Source organism: Dama dama, chromosome 26 (genome assembly GCF_033118175.1).
Source record: "Dama dama isolate Ldn47 chromosome 26, ASM3311817v1, whole genome shotgun sequence".
Lineage (NCBI taxonomy): Eukaryota > Metazoa > Chordata > Mammalia > Artiodactyla > Cervidae > Dama > Dama dama.
In genome coordinates, this window is record NC_083706.1 from 21,429,849 (window position 1) to 21,449,083 (window position 19,235).

At 37.2% G+C, this 19,235-nt stretch overlaps 1 protein-coding gene across 3 annotated transcripts in view; it reads right to left on the reverse strand.

The window, feature by feature from the left end:
- THEMIS (thymocyte selection associated) overlaps nucleotides 1–19,235 on the reverse strand; it is a 190,898-nt gene that overhangs the window by 145,872 nt on the left and 25,791 nt on the right. For all 3 annotated transcript variants that reach the window (XM_061130151.1, XM_061130152.1, XM_061130153.1), the window contains exon 2: nucleotides 7,978–8,136. In XM_061130151.1, coding sequence (XP_060986134.1) covers nucleotides 7,978–8,136 — 159 coding nt within the window. The remainder of the gene's footprint in view (nucleotides 1–7,977; nucleotides 8,137–19,235) is intronic.

A 19,235-nucleotide genomic window follows, 5' to 3' on the forward strand; every position in this document is an offset into this window, starting at 1 on the left:
TTTCTTCAAAGGCAAAGAATGGCAGGTTGGTAAGCACCCATTACACTTTGGAGATTCCCTGAACTCACTGTTCCTCCACTGTGCATTAGACATCCACCTGGCTCAGTCCCATCTTCTCCGTGGGAGATGGGACTCAAGGGGAACCACTAACGCATGATGCTCAAGCCATCAGCTGTGCCATGAGAAATTAACTGCGGCATTCATACGGGCTTATTGTTTCATGACTGATCCAATTTATGAAGTGTAGCAAGTTAGCTTGGCAGCTACAAGGTAACTTAAAGATGGCTTGACCTCTTGACAAATGAAATCCATTTATCCACTTATCTGGTAGCAATTAATTTACATAGGAAGCACTGCCTAAAGTTTGTCTTTAAAGCATGACTCAGGTCCATTAAACATATGAAAGAAATATTATAGTTAATAAATTTTCTAACATTCATTTAAAAATTCCTATTTTATGTTATTTAGGAGTAGCATTAATTGAGATTTAACCTTACAAAGCTTACTGCATATAACAGAAAAGTTAGAAAGAATGCCACATATCTGGGGGATTTGTCGATCCTCATAATTTTTTGTTTAATTTTTGTTCTTTTTTGTGTTTTCTTAATTTTTTATTTTGTTTGTGGATCCTCATTATAACACTGATGCTGGCTGACAAAAAGACCACCTTACTCTTTTCTATGATTAAGAAAGAAGTGCCCCCGAGCACAGACTCTGGAATGGTTTGGATCTATCCTGCAGCTCTCCAATACAGTACCACAGCTGAAGCTCTGCACTGAGCATTTGAAATATGGCCACTTGAAATTTGTATGGCCAGACTTGATATGTGCTGTAAGTGGAAAATACATGCTGGGTTATAACACATTAAAAATACATGCTTGACGTGAAAGTAATATGAAATATCTCAATAATTTTATACTGATTAGATATTAAAAGAATATTATTTTAGATGAAAGTGAAAGTGTAGTAGTCACTCAGCCATGTCCAACTCTTTGTGACCCCACAGACTGCAGCCTGCCAGGCTCTTCTGTCCATGGAATTCTCCAGGCAAGAATACTGGAGTGGATAGCCATTCCCTTCTCTGGGGCATCTTCCTGACCCAGGGATTGAACCCAAGACTCCTGCATTGCAGGCAGATTCTTTACCGTCTGAGCCACCAGGGATGCCCCAATATTTTAGACACATAGTTTTAAATAAAATATATTTGTAAAATTAATTCACTTTTTTTTAACTTTTAAGAGTATCTGTGTTTGGTAACCTCCAAGATAGGTCCCAGTGATTCCTGCCTTACATCCTGGTTGTCACTTCTTTGTGCAGTCCCCTCCCAGATCACCAGCATTCGCCTGTGTGATCAAAAAATATAGCAGAAGTGATGGTGTGTCACTTCGGAGATTAGGTTATAGAAGACTATGATTTCCATTTGGGGCTTGCTTAGATCACTCAGGAGAAACCCACGAGTAGAAGAAATGAAGTTTTCTGGGATAGCCACATAAATGTTTGATGAATAAACAAGAATAAGCATATTAAATGTCTATTGGACAGTGCTGGTGTAGATTTAGGGGCTTCCCTAGTGGCTCAGCGATAAACAATCCGCCTGCAGTGAAGGAGACCCCCTGCAATGCAGAAGACACAGGTTCAATTCCTGGGTCAGGACGACCCCCTGGAGAAGGAAAAGGCAACCCACTCCAGTATTCTTGCCTGGGAAATCAGAGGAGCCTGGCGGGCTTCCGTCCATGGGGTCACAAGAGTCAGTTATGACCTAGCAATAAACCACCACCACCAAGGTAGATTTAACATAACCACTTACGTAACTATGTGATCTTGAGCAAGTTACTTGGCCTTTCTGTAACTGTTTTCTCATATGTAAAATGTGAATTCAATTAGTAATCCATATATACATAAAAGTGTTTAGAGGAGTTTTACATGTATAAGAATTTAGAACAGTGTCTGACACATCATTAGGATTCTGAGACTGTGATGTGGGCAGGATAGACTGTAGGGTAGTAGGCAATGTTCCATACCTAAGTTCTACTACCACACTTCCCACACACCTCCACAATAGTATTCCTCCACAATTATAAAATTCGTAAAATATGATCTAAAAATTCAAACAGAAAAATGTCTTCAATCTAACCATGTAATTTTATGGTGATTTTACAGATTCAACCACAGCCTTTCTTGAACATATGGTTTAGAGATATTATGTAAGTTTGCTGCTTGGAAATAAACTTTGTCCATCTGAAAAAAAAAAAACAAAAAACGTATGCTGAAACTTAGGATACTTCTTATGTCTAAAGAGAAAGCATTTATTATACATGCTTAATAACACTATGAAGGAGAAACAAATATTTCCAAGAAGTAATCCAGAAATTTGGAACTTTACTATAACCCAAACATTACATGATTTACTGATCTATGTGGAGAATGCAATCAACTGCCAAATATCAGAATATATTTTTGTTGTATTTGGCAAGAATGGTATGTTTTCTAGCTCATAAAACAACTTAACCAAGTGGGCTGTCTTCTAAAATAACAAATTATGCTTCTAATACAAGATGTTTATTTCCATAAACAATTGAAGTGATTGCTTTTTATTTCTTTCACTATATTGAAGATTTTTAAGGTAACATAATAGATATATCTAGAAACATAATATTAAAATATATGATGCAATCAGCTATGTATATTGCAAGCTTAATTTCCCACTCCCGTTTAGCAAAAAATCAGCTTCCAGTTCATTCCCTTAAAGAGTCCTTGCCAACTGACTACAGAGCTTTTCTTTCTTAATTGTTGCTTGAGCTTTCATTTGCTGGAGTTGCATCTATACAGCTATATTTACTGATTAAAAGCTGTATATCTTTCTTCAGTAGAGCATCTTTATTTGCAAAGAAAGGGTACCATGCATACCATTGTCAAAGCTATGGTCATCTTCATCAAAACTTTTGGATTATCAACCAGAAATTAAGAATCTACATTTGTATACTTTACTTCAATACAGAAGAGTAGATGATGTCAAAGAGATGGTGGAATAAGGGTCTTTGAAAATTGTTTCCTCCATAAAAGCAATAGAGAAACTGGTTTTTAAAAATCACCAGGATTAATTTTTTCAGAACTCTGGAAATTAACCAAAGAATTACAGCAATCTGGAGAAAATTTATTAATGGAAAAATATTACGAGCTGAATCTTTTTAAGAACAGCAAACTTTGTGGCATTTTAACTTGCTTGTATTCCCACTCTTTCTACCCTCTTCAACTTCATGGTAGCTTGAAAACCAACAGCCTATGATCATAGCAAAGCCAGCAGTTATAAGATGGGGCAGAAGCTGGAGTTCCTTCAAAGCTCATTCTCAAAAAAACTCATTATTTGACATGTCTGGTGACTCTGGGGAAGCTTCTGTTTGTAATGCTGTCTCTATTTGGTCTATTTTGAGTTCATTGAAGGGGGAGAGACTTTTTCTCAGGGCATTTGTCAAAAACAATGAAAGGCAATTATTTAATTTCTGTGGGGTGTAACAGTTGGGGAGGGGGAAGGTTAAACAAAAAGCCTAAAATGAAAAGCTCAGGAATGAGGTGTCCATAAGGACACTGAGAAGTTCCAACACATTGCTGGAAATCTAGAGGACCACATAAATGTATGTGACCTTGCACATGCCCAAAACTATGTGCATGCTCAAGAAAGACCTGACAAGTTCATAAACTCTCAATTCTGGTTGACTTTGAAGCTTTATGTGAGCAGGAAATAAAAGCTAAGCAAGAGTTTTCAACTGCTTGGTTGAGTGTTTGAAGGCAAGCTCCAAATGAACACAGAATCTCTTCAAAGACTGGGAAACATCTTGGTTCCAGTTGTTTAAGGAAATCTCTGTTCAGACTTTCATTGCCCAGCAAGCAATGACTTCTATAGCGGAGATTTCAATGGCTGTATGTAACAAAGAATGTAAACTTTACAGACTTAATTCAGAAGAATCACTAAATAATCAGCAATAAGAAGCCCTGAGGAGGGAAGAGAATCCAACTTCTAGAGTTGATACATTGTATTGTTGAAAATATGCAATATTAGACATTAAATTGCAAGACAGGCAAAAGAACAAGTGTCTGGCTCATAAGCAAGGGGAAAAATTCAATCAACAGAAGCTGTTTCTGAGGAAGCCTAGACACTAGAATTCCTAGAGAAAGAATTCAAACAGCTATGTTAAATATATTCAAAGAACCAAAAGAAACTGTGTCTATAGGATGAAAAGGAAGTATGAAATCAAGTCTTAGCAAATAGAGAATATAAGTCAAATTCGAAAGTAGGTAAACTGAGATTATCCATTCTAAGAAACAAAAAGTATGAAGAAAACAAACAGAGCTTCAAAGACCTGTGAGACACCATCAAGCCTATCAATATGTGAAGAATGAATACCTCAGAAGAAAGAGAAAAAAGTGTAGAAATAATATTTGAGGAAATAATGGCAAAAACTTCCAAAATTTGATGAAAAACATTAATCTACACACTTAAGAAGCTCAACATACTCCAGGCAGAATAAACTCAGAGATCCATGGCTAGACACATCATAAGTAAACTGTTGAAAAGTAAAAACACATAGAGAATTTGAGGTGGGGGGGGGGAGGAGAAAAGAAAAGATTCATCATGTACAAGAGTATCTCATAAGATTAAAAGCTAATTTCTGCTAGAAACCATGGAGGACAGAAACCACTGGGATGACATACTTAAAGTGCTGAAAGAAAAGGACTATCAACCAAAAATTCTCTGTCCAGAAAAAAAAAAATCCTGTAAAAATAAAGAAACTATTAAGACATTTCCAGATAAACAAACATTGAGAGAATTCATCACTACCAAACCTTCCAAAGAAGAAAACACTCAAGGGGGTCCTTTAGGCTAACATGAGAGGATACAAATCAGTGACTCTATTGTATGTGACGAAATAAGAGTTATCAATAAAGGTAACTACGAAAGTAAAAGACATTTAAATGTATGCTTTGCTTTCATTTTCCTCCTAGCTTATTTTTTTTTAAAAAAAGGCTGCATAAAAAAGTTACAGATCTGTCCTGATGGGCACACAATGTATATAGGTGTGATTTTTATAATAATAAAAACCCAATATGCAGAGTACATCATGAGAAACTCTGGGCTGGAAGAAGCACAAGCTGGAATCAAGATTGCCAAGAGAAATATCAATAACCTCAGATATGCAGATGACACCATCCTTATAGCAGAAAGTGAAGAAGAACTAAAGAACCTCTTGATGAAAGTAAAAGAGGAGAGTGAAAAAGTTGACTTAAAGCTTAACATTCAGAAAACTAAGATCATGGCATCTGGTCCCATCACTTTATGGCAAATAGATGGGGAAACAGTGGTTGACTTTATTTTGGGGGGGCTCCAAAATCACCACAGATGGTGATTGCAGCCATGAAATTAAAAGACTCTTGCTCCTTGGAAGGAAAGTTATGACCAACCTAGACAGCATATTGAAAAGCAGAGACATTGCTTTGTCCACAAAGGTCTGTCTAGTGAAGGCTATGGTTTTTCAGTGGTCATGTATGGATGTGAGAGTTGGACTCTGAAGAAAGCTGAGCACCAAAGAACTGATGCTTTTGAACTGTGGTGTTGGAGAAGACTCTTGAGAGTCCCTTGGACTGCAAGGAGATCCAACCAGTCCATCCTAAAGGAAATCAGTCCTGGATGTTCATTGGAAGGACTGATGTTGCAGCTGAAACTGCAATACTTTGGCCATCTCATGCAAAGAGGTGACTCATTTGAAAAGACCCTGATGCTGGGAAAGATTGAAGGTGGAAGGAGAAGGGTACAACAGAGGATAAGATGGTTAGATGGCATCACTGACTCAATGGACATGAGTTTGGGTAAACTCTGGGAGTTGGTGATGGACAGGGAGGCCTGGCGTGCTTCAGTTCACGGGGTCACAAAGAGTCAGACACGACTGAGCGACTGAACTGAACTGAACTGAACCAAGGAGTAAGAAACAGATCTATATGGGAGCCAAATTTTTTATACCATTGAAATTAGATTGGCTAATCCAGACTAGATTGCTAAAAATTGAGACATTAATTGTAATCCTCAGACTAATACTGAAAAAAATCACTAAATATACCCACATATATTTAGATATTTTTTAAAAAGCACCAGACTTCTTGTTTCTAGTCTGGCATACAAGGAATTTGGAAGATATCCCTCTGTCCTAAAGAAAAGTGAAATCTGAACAAACTGAAAAAATCAATGATTGTTCTTAGGTACATCAGAGAAGTGAGATCAGAGGACAAAATACTGCCTCCAAAACTGGAGGGACAGACAGGGAGGTACCAAGAATCATAATTTACTGGAGAAGAAGCTGCTGCAAAAGCCAGTACCAGCGTAGACAAATCTGAACTGCAATCAACAAATTGCTGGAGGCTTAACGTGGACAAGTGTGACAGTAAAAAACCTCAAGGGAGATCTAGTCATAGGGAGGGACCACAGTTTTTTAAGTTCTACCACCAAAAACTCAACCTAGCTCTCACAGTGTTCATCAAAGAAAAATCCCCTCGTGCTTCTCATAGAGGGAAGGTAGAAAAACCCATTTTGAAACAGGCCAGAGTATTCTGTTCTTAATCAGTGCTTTATCAAGACTCATTGACTCAGAGGGATGAAAATACACAGCTAACACCCACTCTAGCCTTCCACTTCGGGAAAATACACAACAAAGCCCACTCTCGCCTTTCCACTTGGGGAAAGGGAAATACCCAGCTTTGGCCTGCACTGGTCCTCCACGACGGAGAAGGGAAATACCCAACTCCAACCCACTCTAGCCATACTGCCCCAACTAAGGATGCGGGGAACAGGACCAAGAAGCACTCTGAAGTTCACAATTCAGAGGCACAAGTTCACAAAAATACTATAACATAATCACAGGACTAGTGAACGTTTCCACCCCTGCCACACCTCACTGCCACATTGCGTGCATGCATGCCAAGTCTTTTCAGTTGTGTCCAGCTCTGAGACCCTATGGACGGTAGTCCGCCAGGCTTCTCTGTCCAGGGGATTCTCCAGGCAAGAATACTGGAGTGTTTTGCCATGACCTCCTCCAGGGGTCTTCCCAACCCAGGGATCAAACCTATGTCTCTGATGTCTCCTGTATGGGTTTTTTTCTCAGGCAGAGTTTACCAAACTATAGTTCACAGGTCAAAATCTGCCAACCCCCTGATTTTGAAATAAATTTCTATGGAACCACAACCACGTTCACTGGTTCAAGTAGTGTCTATAGCGACTTTCATGTAACAACATCAGAGTGGGGTAGTTGTTATGAAGACCATTTGGCAAGTGAAGTCTTAAATATTTACCTCCTGGTCCTTTATAAAAAAAACCTGCCAACTCTGTTCTAAAGAATAAGACAAATAAAGAAATCACTAATTACTATCCAATAAGGTGTATAGTATGGTGCCCAAGATACTATGGTAACATAAAAGAGTGATATCTAGATTGAATTATAAAGTCAGCAAAAGTTTCCTAGGAGACATAATATCTGAGACAATTTTTGAAGATGGCATTAACTAGACAAAGAAGAGCAGCCAAGCTTTGTCAGTGAGGCCAGCAAATGAAGGTTAGCAGTAATCCAGGGAGTTAGGAATAAGGAGTGCAAATATGATTAAGAAAGATTAATTCCTTCCATATAAATTATGAAAATACATCTTTAATTTCTTCATTCCTACTACCTAGCACAGCTAATGGTGCATATAGTTGAACTCACAAATATCTCATAGCAGAAAATATTAATTCCTAAGTAAAATATGTTTACTGAAAAGGTGAGAATATTTGCCTTCTATTAGTCCTTAAAAATCACTGAACTTTAAGACTCCAGTTTTTCACCCACTACCCTAGAATAAAACAAAAAATACCATTTTTTCATTGTTTTCAGTTATAGAAATTATATAACATTTAACAATACAGTTTTATAAATGAGAAATTGTTGCAAAATACTGTACCTGGAAAATTCATAGGCAGTTCAAACGATTTTGGAGACACACAACCTTCAACCTGCTCACAAATTTCAGCCATGATTTTCTTAATTTTGAGGTCAGTAATTTTAATCACTTCCCCTGTTGACAAACAGCATTCATCTCCAAACATTTCATAAATAGAACCTGAAAAGAAGAAGAAAAAGAGAATTCAATAATGAAGACCAAAGTAGGAATCAAAAGTCTCATATGAAGCATTTTTATTCAGTTCTTCTCTTAGACATCTGCTAAACAGGAATTTAATCAAGCTTGGCAAAATGTACAGCATGTACTAGGAAAAATATTAGATTTTTCACTTCATCCACTGGGCAAAGTGTAAGCAATCTTATTTTTGCTATTATTGTAAATTGAATTTATGGTTTCTTCAGTACCTTTAGCTCATCTTTCCAAGGTCAAGCTCAGCCATGTCTTCCCCTGCTGGAATTTATGATCTTTTTTTGCTAGGTCACAGAGTGAAACCACATGAGTCAATAATGATCTAAGTTAATACTGCAAACAAGGTTGTAATACCATCTAACCTCCAAAGACAGAGGATTTGTATACCTGGGCTTCATATTAAGAGCAATGCATCTATTTAAAATACCTAGTTCTTTTCATCATCATGAATATAACATTTTGCCCACTTTTTCTCTTGTTTTTGACAAGCTGAAAACAGTTCTCAATATCTGATGGCAACAGGGGGCAGACCAGTCCAGAGAAACTGAAAAACTTTATTTTAGTTCAGGATTTCAGTCTCCTTCCTAAGAGACCTTTTACCATAGACGTCAATGCTGAATTTCTCATCTCTTTAATTTTTCTTTTATATCTCCTGGTAGAAAAACATTGAACAGTGAAACTAAAGATGAGCAACAGGAAACAGGAGAAGCAAAAGTTCTGGATAACCTACCCTCAATGAAAAGGAAACAACCCCCAAACTACATCTCTGTGATACTGTCACTTCACAATAAAACAGGAAACTAGAGGTTGATATAAATAAACATTGCAGAACTCTGGGATTTTTAAATATATCAATTTTCTTACCTCCAATATGATTTAAACCCTCTTTACCACACTAAAATACGAACAATAAGAGCATACAATTTTAGGTTAGTTGGTTGGTTTTCTGAATTTTTCTCTGCTGAGACCCCTCCTCACAGATATAGCAGGTATCTAAAACATTTTTACAGCATTAATGGTTATCATGAAAGCTATTAAGCCCAGCATTTAATCTAGGTCTATCCTGTAGCTCAAACTGTAAAGAATCTGCCTGCAATGCAGGAGACCCAGATTCAATCCTTGGATCAAGAAGATCCTCTGCAGAAGGAAATGGCATTTAATCTAGCTTTAAACAGTTCTGTGTTTGTATCAGTCTCAACAGGGAGCAGGGGACATATGCAAATCAGAATGATTTAAGGAGGTTTTATACAATTCATGAGGTTCTCACAGCAAGTATTCTGGGGTGGTCTGCCATTCCCTCCTCCAGTGGCTCATGTTTTGTCGGAACTCTCTACTATGACCCTGTCCTTCTTGGGTGGCCTTACACAGCATGACTGATGTGTGCAATGGATGCAATAGACATGAACTTGGGCAATGGACACTGTTGCAATGGACATGAACTTGGGCAAACTTCGGGAGATGGTGAGGGACGGAGAGGCCTGGTGTGCTGTGTCCATGGGGTGGCAAAGGGTCAGACACAAACTGGGCGACTGAACAACAACAAGGAGGTTTTTAACAAAGCGGCAATTTACACACTGGCACAGCCAGTTCTAGGAAATACAAGAACATAAATGTCCTGATCCCACTCTTTCTCCATTGGATCATAAGCCAGTGCACCCCAGTTCAGCCAGAAGCTAGAAGACAGTGAGCTGCTGACTCCACAGGAGTCAGCCTTCCAGGCAGAGTGGAAATGAAATCTAGCACACCAATCTTATGGTCCAAAAGTGAGGGTCATTTTTGCAAGCAAGCTAGTGTATGCGCTCCTCGTATACTTCTAAACCTTGCTTCTTTTCTCACACTATTCCCTTAACTACATACACATATGTTCATTACTTTTCATTAACTTCAATACGTTGTGTTGTTGGCCATCTCAAATCCCTCATGGAACACACTGGGACATTAAATAATAATAAATCCACAGTGACATTTTCTTCCAGTGAGCTCAGAATAGTTATTTTCTGATTCTCATTTGGCAATTAATCTCACAGTAGCATTTTACTTTTACAGTATTATCTCATCCTGTACTTAACTTTTTATGACTTTAGTTTCTATTACTCCCAATTTAATATTAAGCTTCATGAAAAAAATACTGCATTATATTACTGTGTATCTACCAACACATCAACCGCCCTTCCTCACTGATTGAGCAATCTTTAATGAACACTTACTATGTGTCAGACATTGTAATTGGCAGTAATTTAATTTGGCATTTAATTGGCAGTAATCTAATTGACATTGTAATTAGAGATATAGAGGCTTCCCAGGTGGCTCAGTGGTAAAGAGTTCCTTTGTCAATGCAGGAGCTGCAGGAGACGTGGGTTTGATCTCTGAGTCAGAAAGATCCCCTGGAGGAAGAAATGGCAATCCACTCCAGTATTCTTGCTGGGATAATGCCATGGACAGAGGAGACAGTGGCTTACAGTCCATAGGGTCACAAAGAGTCAAACATGGCTGAAGAAACTGAGAACCCATGCATGCAATAGAGGTCCCACACATATGTTTTCTCCATAGAAGCACTGTTTTGAAGAGAAGAGACAAGTAAGCAAACAATTGCAGCAGATTATGAGAATGCTATAATACAGAAAATACAGGGCATTGTGGGAGTAAATTGGCAACATTTAACTAAGCAATTACATGGTAGAGAGCTTAGAGAAAGAATTATGGAGGAGACAACAGCCTAGCTGAGTTTTAAAGGAAACCTCACAAGATGTTAAGGCAGGAGAGGATATAGTATTTGAAAAGGCAGTGAAGTGTGAAAGAGTCTGATACTTTCTGGAAACTTCACATAATATTTTATGTCTCAAATATAAGTAAGAAGTAGGAACTGGTAAGAAAGGAGATGGGAGAATTAGAGGGAATCCAGATCACGCAGTGTGTTTATAAAATTACCAGTAAACAACAACAACAAAACAATTAGTCTGAAGCAACCTCAGAGTCAGAGAATTTACATTTTCAGTTATCAGGGTTCAGGAACTAATACCAAGTTAATGAGAGGTCATACGTATCTAGGCACTTGCTATCCAAAGTGTGGACTGCTGCATCACCTGGGAGCTTGTTAGGATCTTAGCCAGACCCCAGACCTGCTGAATCAGAACCTGCATTTGTAACAAGATCCCCAGATGATTCATAAGTACATTAAGGTCTGGAAAGCACTGGTCTAGACAGCAAATGTATAACTGAAATAGTCTCTGTTCTGAGGTTGTAGCAAAACTCAGCAGAGAGAAGGGCGTCAGGTAGAGGAAGCATTCAGCGTCACTGAGGCTGTGTCAGTGGAGATTAGGAAAGGGAAGGATTTAAAAGAGCAAAGTGACACGGTGAGATTTTTGTCACATGAAATAGAATGTAATTTGATCTTTCCCATTTCAGCAGAAGTCTGTTTGGCTTAATTTCAGCGCAATGAATGTCTAATTGCAGATGTAATGTACAGCAGACTGACTCACTTGGAACGCCAGCTCTTTTTCAAAGGTTCCACTGGAATTCAGAATTAAAAGACAAGCTTATGTGAGATTACATATCAACTCACAGGGGACAGAAGTCAAAATCTAAGAGAAAATTGTGAGTTTTTGTCACCATACAAAAACCTTTTGCTACTTCAGGTCTCTTTCTAATCATCCCTCTTCTTTTAAAAAAAGAAACCCTCCCCCCCTTTTTTTTTCAGTCATGCAAGGAAAAGAACCTCATGAGAATGTTAATCTTTAATATTTGCCTTTAATTCTTTGTGACTTGCAATATTCTCTAAGTAAGAAAGCTATGAACTCATTTTTAATTAAGGGAGAAGTCAGTGATACCCAACTCTAGAAAGTTATGTCCATGATAGGTGACAGGAAATACAGCAAATCACAAACTCCTAAAACTTGAAGAGTTCTTGTACATTGTTATCATTATTATGTCTCTTAAAATACATTTTTCCTCAGTGAAAATATAAAATGGTTAATTTAAAAAACAGCCAACATTCATAATCTCAGAACAAGCACATTATAATATGCCTAATTGCCTTCAAAAAATTGCTGAGATGTGTGTCTGAATAATGTGTTGTGTGTATATAGATATAAAAATAGTTTTCATTTCATTTTTAACCACAAGACATACATTTTCAATATGCAAATCTCAAATCTATTAAATCTTTACAGACTGATTCTTTCCAAGTCAGAGCATATGTATTCAGGATAATGCCAAACATCAGAGAAAGCTGGAACAAAGCAGCCTGTTTTCAGTGATCAAACATTGCCCCTGAAGGCTGTAATGAGAGAGTCATGTGCCTTTGAAATCACCTGTTCTGTAATGCTACTTTGCTCAATAAAAATGACACATTAATATCCTTTTATGAGCCCATCCCTTATTTGACAATCCACATAAGCAATGCTGGGATCACACAGAAAAAAAAAAAAAAATGGTTCCAAAGATTTTCTTCCTTTTCTTTTACAAAGTTGAAAACGTGTGGCAGTCAGGCAAGAGGAAGCTTATTACAGGCCTTTTTGCCCTTTACTCAGCATGTACTCATTCGCTCCATTCCCTTGCCATCACTTCTCAGCCCTGCCATGCCAACCACTCATTCCATCATCAGTCTGCTGAAGTTCAACCAATCCTAAAAATTTAGCTCATGTTCATTGTCTTCTTCAAAGCCTTCCTTTATTCCCACCTAAGTAAGAATTAATTCTTTTCTCTAATAGTATTTTGCATGTGATCATTATCACAGCCTATGATTATGGTATTATTTTCTGACCAATGATATTATATATATACATTAGAATTTGCTATGCCTTCCTAAAGAAAAGACATCATCTTAACTATATTTATACCCCTCCTCACATGTGCACAGATAATTGCACCTTTTTTGTTGATTAGTATTTAGATTCTTAGTGAATGTTAAATTATAACTTAGCTATACTGTAAAATCACAACAAATTACTGAGAATAGAGTAGAAGTCTTTCTCCATCAACAGTTTAAAACATAGCTAACCCAAGGCTTTGGCATGGGTTATATCTCTAATAACAAATGTACAAGCATATGTGAGATTAGCTGGTCACCTTGTGAATTCCCTAGACAACGAACATTAAGGGCAAGTAATTCTACAATATGAATCTCTGGGGATAAATTTTCTATTTTTCCATTATTTTATCATTTCTATATTGCTGGACTTGAGGATGAGGTTCATAAAATGGTCTAAGTTTGATTTAATTTACTCTGTAAAGTCAGACTGATATCGTATGACACTATCTATAGATTGGGCTTGCCAGTAGAGATTTATCATTTCTACTCATAAACAGTTGTGATTATTCTTTGTTATTATTCTTACATAGCCAGTCTTCCATAAGGAGACTGTCTCCATCCCCCGTATGGCATAGACAAAGTCATTCCCACCCATGACATGAAGACTATATCTAAAAATAGATGAACATGATATATGAATGTAGTTTGCAAATAAAGAAGCTTGCAGCTTTACTAGGGATGGATTCTACCAGCTGGATATCAGGTATATCTGAGAGGTGTACCACTGACAGGTATATCTGAATATTGATAAGAAATGACCTTTCAAGGTCAGAGAGACTCTCATTCCTTCTGCCGAACTATCAATATGAAGAGGGCAAAACAGTGGCACCAAGTGTTAAGGCAATTGATGACCGACACCAAAGACAGTAAAGGCATAATCTCTCTTACTTCTACCAACATGGGGTTTTTTTCTGGTGAATTTTAGGTTTAAGTGTTAACTGAGAAATCAAGTTTAAAGACAGAAATATGCTAGAAACTATAGTGAATGTTGGTGAGTCTTAAAAAGTCTGAACATGGAAGCAATGAAAACCACAATAGGTTGAAAACAATGGAATCCAAGAGTCAATAAAGCAGATTAAAATCATAGTGAGGCCAGAAAATGTCCAACTTTTCAACTACTCTGAGTGAAATATGCAGCATTTAGACAATCAGGTTTTAGTAGTTGATGGAGAAAGATTCACAGTGTCATGCACCAGCTAAAAATTTAAAATTTGTTTAATGGTAGAATCAATTTAGTAGATTAAATAAAATTGTGCTTAGAGGGTTTGCAAGTTGGTGTAACTATAGACGTCAGCATCATGGCTCTTTGTGGCAACAAATATCAGAACAAAGGGATTCAGGGTGTATGAAATGAGTATCCCTCCTACATATCTATGAAACATTTCCTATGATGATGGAGCAAATCAGTGATCTGTATCTCCCAATATTATTATTGACCAAATGTTCCCCTGGCTTTACCCAGATTTTAATTCTCAAAATTACATCATAAATAATGCTATAATCATATGTTCATATAATTATATGAACAATGTTGCATTGAGAGTTGGTTTATTATCTTAGGAATGACTTGATTTCAAGTACATTTTATATACTTCAATATATTTGCCTATGTATTATATCCTAAATGTTAAATAAAGCTGCTGTAGTTCTCCATAGCCATTTAAAATCATAAATTTGTTCTCCATATCGCACTTAATGAATATCAGTACATTGGTTTAATTGTTTATACATGGGCTCCAATGTACTATAATGTGTTTACTCCATGCATACAAGATAAAATTTCACTATAAGTTTTCCCTAAGTTCATTAGCACTGAATACTTCATTAACTATTTTACTTATAAAATATGAATTTTGAAATTGCTTTATATCCATGGAATTAAGTAATAAAGATATATATGCTTGTATTTAAACACCTTTATTTTTATTATATTTTTATAATAATTCATTTGTATTAAATTACCCATCTATAATGGATTGGGAAAAGAAACTGGACCTTCACTGCAGGTAGTTTGAGAAGCACTTCTCTAAACTGTTAAGTACAAATATGACCAAGTCAGTCTGTGCAGGAAACCAGGATGTAGTCTCAGGGAGTTAGAGAAAATTTTGAATATACTAGAAAAGGGAAAGTTATAATGTAATACACAAAATCAGTATTATTAGCTCATTTATCTCAATATCACCAGTGACCTGAGTGCCCTGACTAAAAGACACAGGAATTTTAATCAACTTGACGGTAATAGTTCTAATTGCAAACTATTACACTGGCATTCTGATTTGTACATTATATTCTTCTGAGTTGTACGAGACAGTGCTTGAACCTAATTGAACCTAGACACTTTGAACTGCTGCATCCACACAGCTAAGGAACAAAGCCAGGAGCACGTGAAATCCCCTAAGAGATGAATTTTGTGAGTTCTATCTAACTAGTGTGCCAGGTATTCTCAATGAGAGAGATGGCAAATATCTAAACTATATTCTTCCATTCTCCCTTCCCATCAATAATCATCCATGGCACATTTCCAGCTGAATCAATATGAGGCCTAATAATCCACCTCAACATAAATTTCCAAGTGACTATCAATCAATTGAAGACAGCATGCCAGGTATAAATTATTCTGAGCCCAGTCCTGTACTATGACTTTTCTTGCTTTCTTTAAGCCCCCTTGGGAGATATTTATTTTTAAAGATTTTAATTGTCCGGTCTGGCTAATTTACTCTCAAAGGCTTAGTTAAAAGAAATCTGGCAGAAGAATACAGAGTCTCCATCCATCATTTTTTTTCAGGTAGCTGCCTGAATTAAGGCATAAAACATCTAACTTGATAATAATCACAACTATATATAGCCCAATGGCAGCCATAGGATGACTTTCAATTTCATTTTATTTCTAAGCCAAGTGCCATTATTTCTAACGATCTCTTGAATCACTAGTCTTAGTGTCAGGAGCTTAAATAGCATCACATCCTACTAATATATTAAAATGACTTAGTCTCTATATAATATCTCTACCAACTGGTTGTCTAAACTATATTTGAATACTTTCAATGGTGGAATTCCAATTATTTTAGTGTGATACTTGGTGTGCACGCATGCTTTTGAGAAATTCTTGTTGTGAAAAGCTCTGCATTGTAAGTGTAATATGTGTTCCTGTAGGGTATAGAGACACTGAGAACTATGCTTATCCTTGGAATCACAGAAAACAGTTATTTAACTCTCATATATAGCAGCCTTAAAATGTCTGAAGAAAGCCATAACCCATTGTTCTTTAAAACAAATCAATCTGTCCAATGATTGAAATCTGTTCAGGGCCCCTGCTTACAGCATAGGCTGCCCATTATAAAAGGACCTGAGGCACAGCTTACTTGGATGTCAATGGCATTCCCGCAGTTCCGCACCAAGGTATCATGCCCCTCAAAAACACATATGCCACTGACTGCTCCGGAAGAGGTTTGATAGTGCCCGTGGGGATGTTCTAACATGGCTGCTTCAGCACCGACCGCCATGTTTGAATTTCAACCAGTGAGAAAGCGAGATGAAGAGAAGGAAACATTCTCTTTGTTTCAGTAGCATGCAGTAGAAATTTCAAATGTCAAATACGATCTCGGTCCATTAGCTGAAACCTAATCAAGTGGCTACTTTAAGCTTCAGGAGACCGGTGTAGCATCTTTAGCCAGGCAGCTGTGTTCACAGCTGAAATCTCTGTTACCATAGAAGACCAAGAGAACAGATACCAGTTACCGGGACAGTTAATAGTCTCTCAAATGGTAAGGAAAATTTATGCGTATTTCAGGATTTAAATTAGGCTTCATGTGCCTATAAAATTTACATTGTCTTATGAAGAAAAAAATACCAAAGATAGGTTTGTTGCTGGGGTTGAGACTGAAGGATTAAATTTCAGGGTTGAACATTATCTCTATTAAGTGATACAACTGTTGAATACACACATGCACAACTGCCTCTCTCTACTCATTCCTAGGCATTTAACTAGGTAAAACTCACAGATAAAAATGCCTTCTCTAGAGTCAGTCAGTGTCAAAAGCAGAACCTACATTTGATAAATATGTGACTTCAGGCAATATCTTCTGTAAAATGGGATAGTACCTCAATTTCTTTATCTTTAAAATGAGAATAGCAATTTTACCTCGGATAGTTGCTTTGAGGATCAAAGTATAAAATCAATTTTTAAGTTTACAACCCAGAATCTGGCACCTATTTAGGGCTCAATAGACTGAGCGACTGAACTGAAATGAACTGAAACATTAGCCATCATTGATGTCATTATTATTATTTCATATGATGTTGTTTAAGACCAAATAACTCAATATAATGTTATACTATTGTAAACTGGTGTGATTTGCTTGGTTAAGATGAAAGATAAATGTCTTTCTGTAGATAGGGATGGGGGTCCTCCTGAATAAAAAATTGTTATTTTCTTGTCATTCTAAAAAGAGAAAATTATGAAAGTGAAAACAGAAACTTGAGAAGACGGACTTGGGCTGGGAATCAAGAAACATACATCCAAGATAAATTTCTTCCCACCCTGTACCAAGGAACCTTAGTTTGCCACAAATGGGTTACAAGTATGCTAGCATATTGAAATTCATCTTCCTTGAGGTGATCAGCTAAGATGGGTCTGGGACGACTAGTGGCCTTGGCTGGTGGCGCTGGTTGAAAGTTACCTTGTCTGTTTACCCCATCCAAGCAAATACAGTTGACTCCTGAACATTGCTGGGGTTTGGGGTGCTTACCTTCCAGGTGGTTGGAAATCTGCCTATACTATACAGTAGCCCTCTGTATCTGTGGTTCCACATTAATCTAATTAACAAATTAACTGAATACATGCTATGTGCCAAGCAAAATAACTATGATGAGTACTGCTGATATAATGGTGACCAAATGATGTGTGATCTTAACCTTCATGAAATATTTAATTACTGAAATAAAAGTCATTAATCAAAGAACTATACAAATATATGATTACAAAAAGATAATTACTATGAAAGAAAACAACATGTACTAGGAGAAAAGGCCTGGGTTTGGGCTCCATGAATAGGACATCTGTACTACATTTATAAGACCATTTAACAAATATTTATTGAGTCCTAGGAGTATTTATCTCAAGTTTATAGTAAAGCCTTATTAAGAGGTGCTTCAGCTGGGACTTCTGTTTCTGGAAAGATGAAGTAGACATACATTTTCCTAACCTCATATATTCCAGACTTGCAACTGAAGATGCTGGCAACCTAGAAATGCCAGTGGGTATAGACAAAAAAAATATCCAATAAATTCTGTTCTCTCTAGCCAAAAAGTCAGGAAAGGAACAGCCTAGAAAAACAGAAAACTTTTTGACAGTGATCACTCTACTCAAGCCAAACACCACAGAAAAATGGTTAGTTTCACAGCCACCTACACCAGAAAAGGCTGGGTAGAGTTGTTAGAATTGCACCCTCAATGAGTGTGATGAGACATTCACCCACCCTTTGCTGAGGTGGTGTCAGAAAAGGCAGAGTTGAGAGGTGGGACTTACATCTTTGTGAAACAGTAATAAATTCCCATTTTCTGCCAGGGAAACCAAGTGAGGAGTCTAGACTTCCAACACTACCCAGCAGTACTGAGGTACACTTGTTCCGCCCCCTTACAGGGAAGTCAGAGGATGTCAGAGAAACATCAGGATTTTCTCTCCTGCCCCATGTAATTAGGCACCACCCCACCACAAGGGACCATGACTCTCAAGAGGAATGAGGCACTGTTATCCCTCCTTTCAAGAGTGGTGTCAGTGAAAAACTCATGAGAAGTCAGCCTCCCACTCTGACCAGCAGTAAGGGGGAGCCTTTCTCCTTTGGGTGTCAAAAGAGGCTGAAAGGAGAACCCGGGCTTCTAACCCCACCTAGCAATAGTGAGGCAATGCATCTCATCCCCTGTTGGAGAAATAAAAAACAGAAACCAAACAGAAAACTAAATATATAACAGACTTAAGCTTTGACATAACAACAGTTACATTAAATGTAAATGGTCTAAATACATCAGTAAAAAGAGATTGATAGAGTGGAGTAAAAAAAAAAAAAAAAAAAAACCCAAATATATGCTATCTATAAAATACTTACTTCAAATATAACAATATAGACAGGCTGGAAGAAAAGGGATGGAAAGAGATATATCACGCAAAAACATATCAAAGGAAACCAGGAGGAGCTATATTAACATCAAATACAGCAAACTTCAGATTGAAGAAAATTGCTAAGGACAGGGGTATATATTA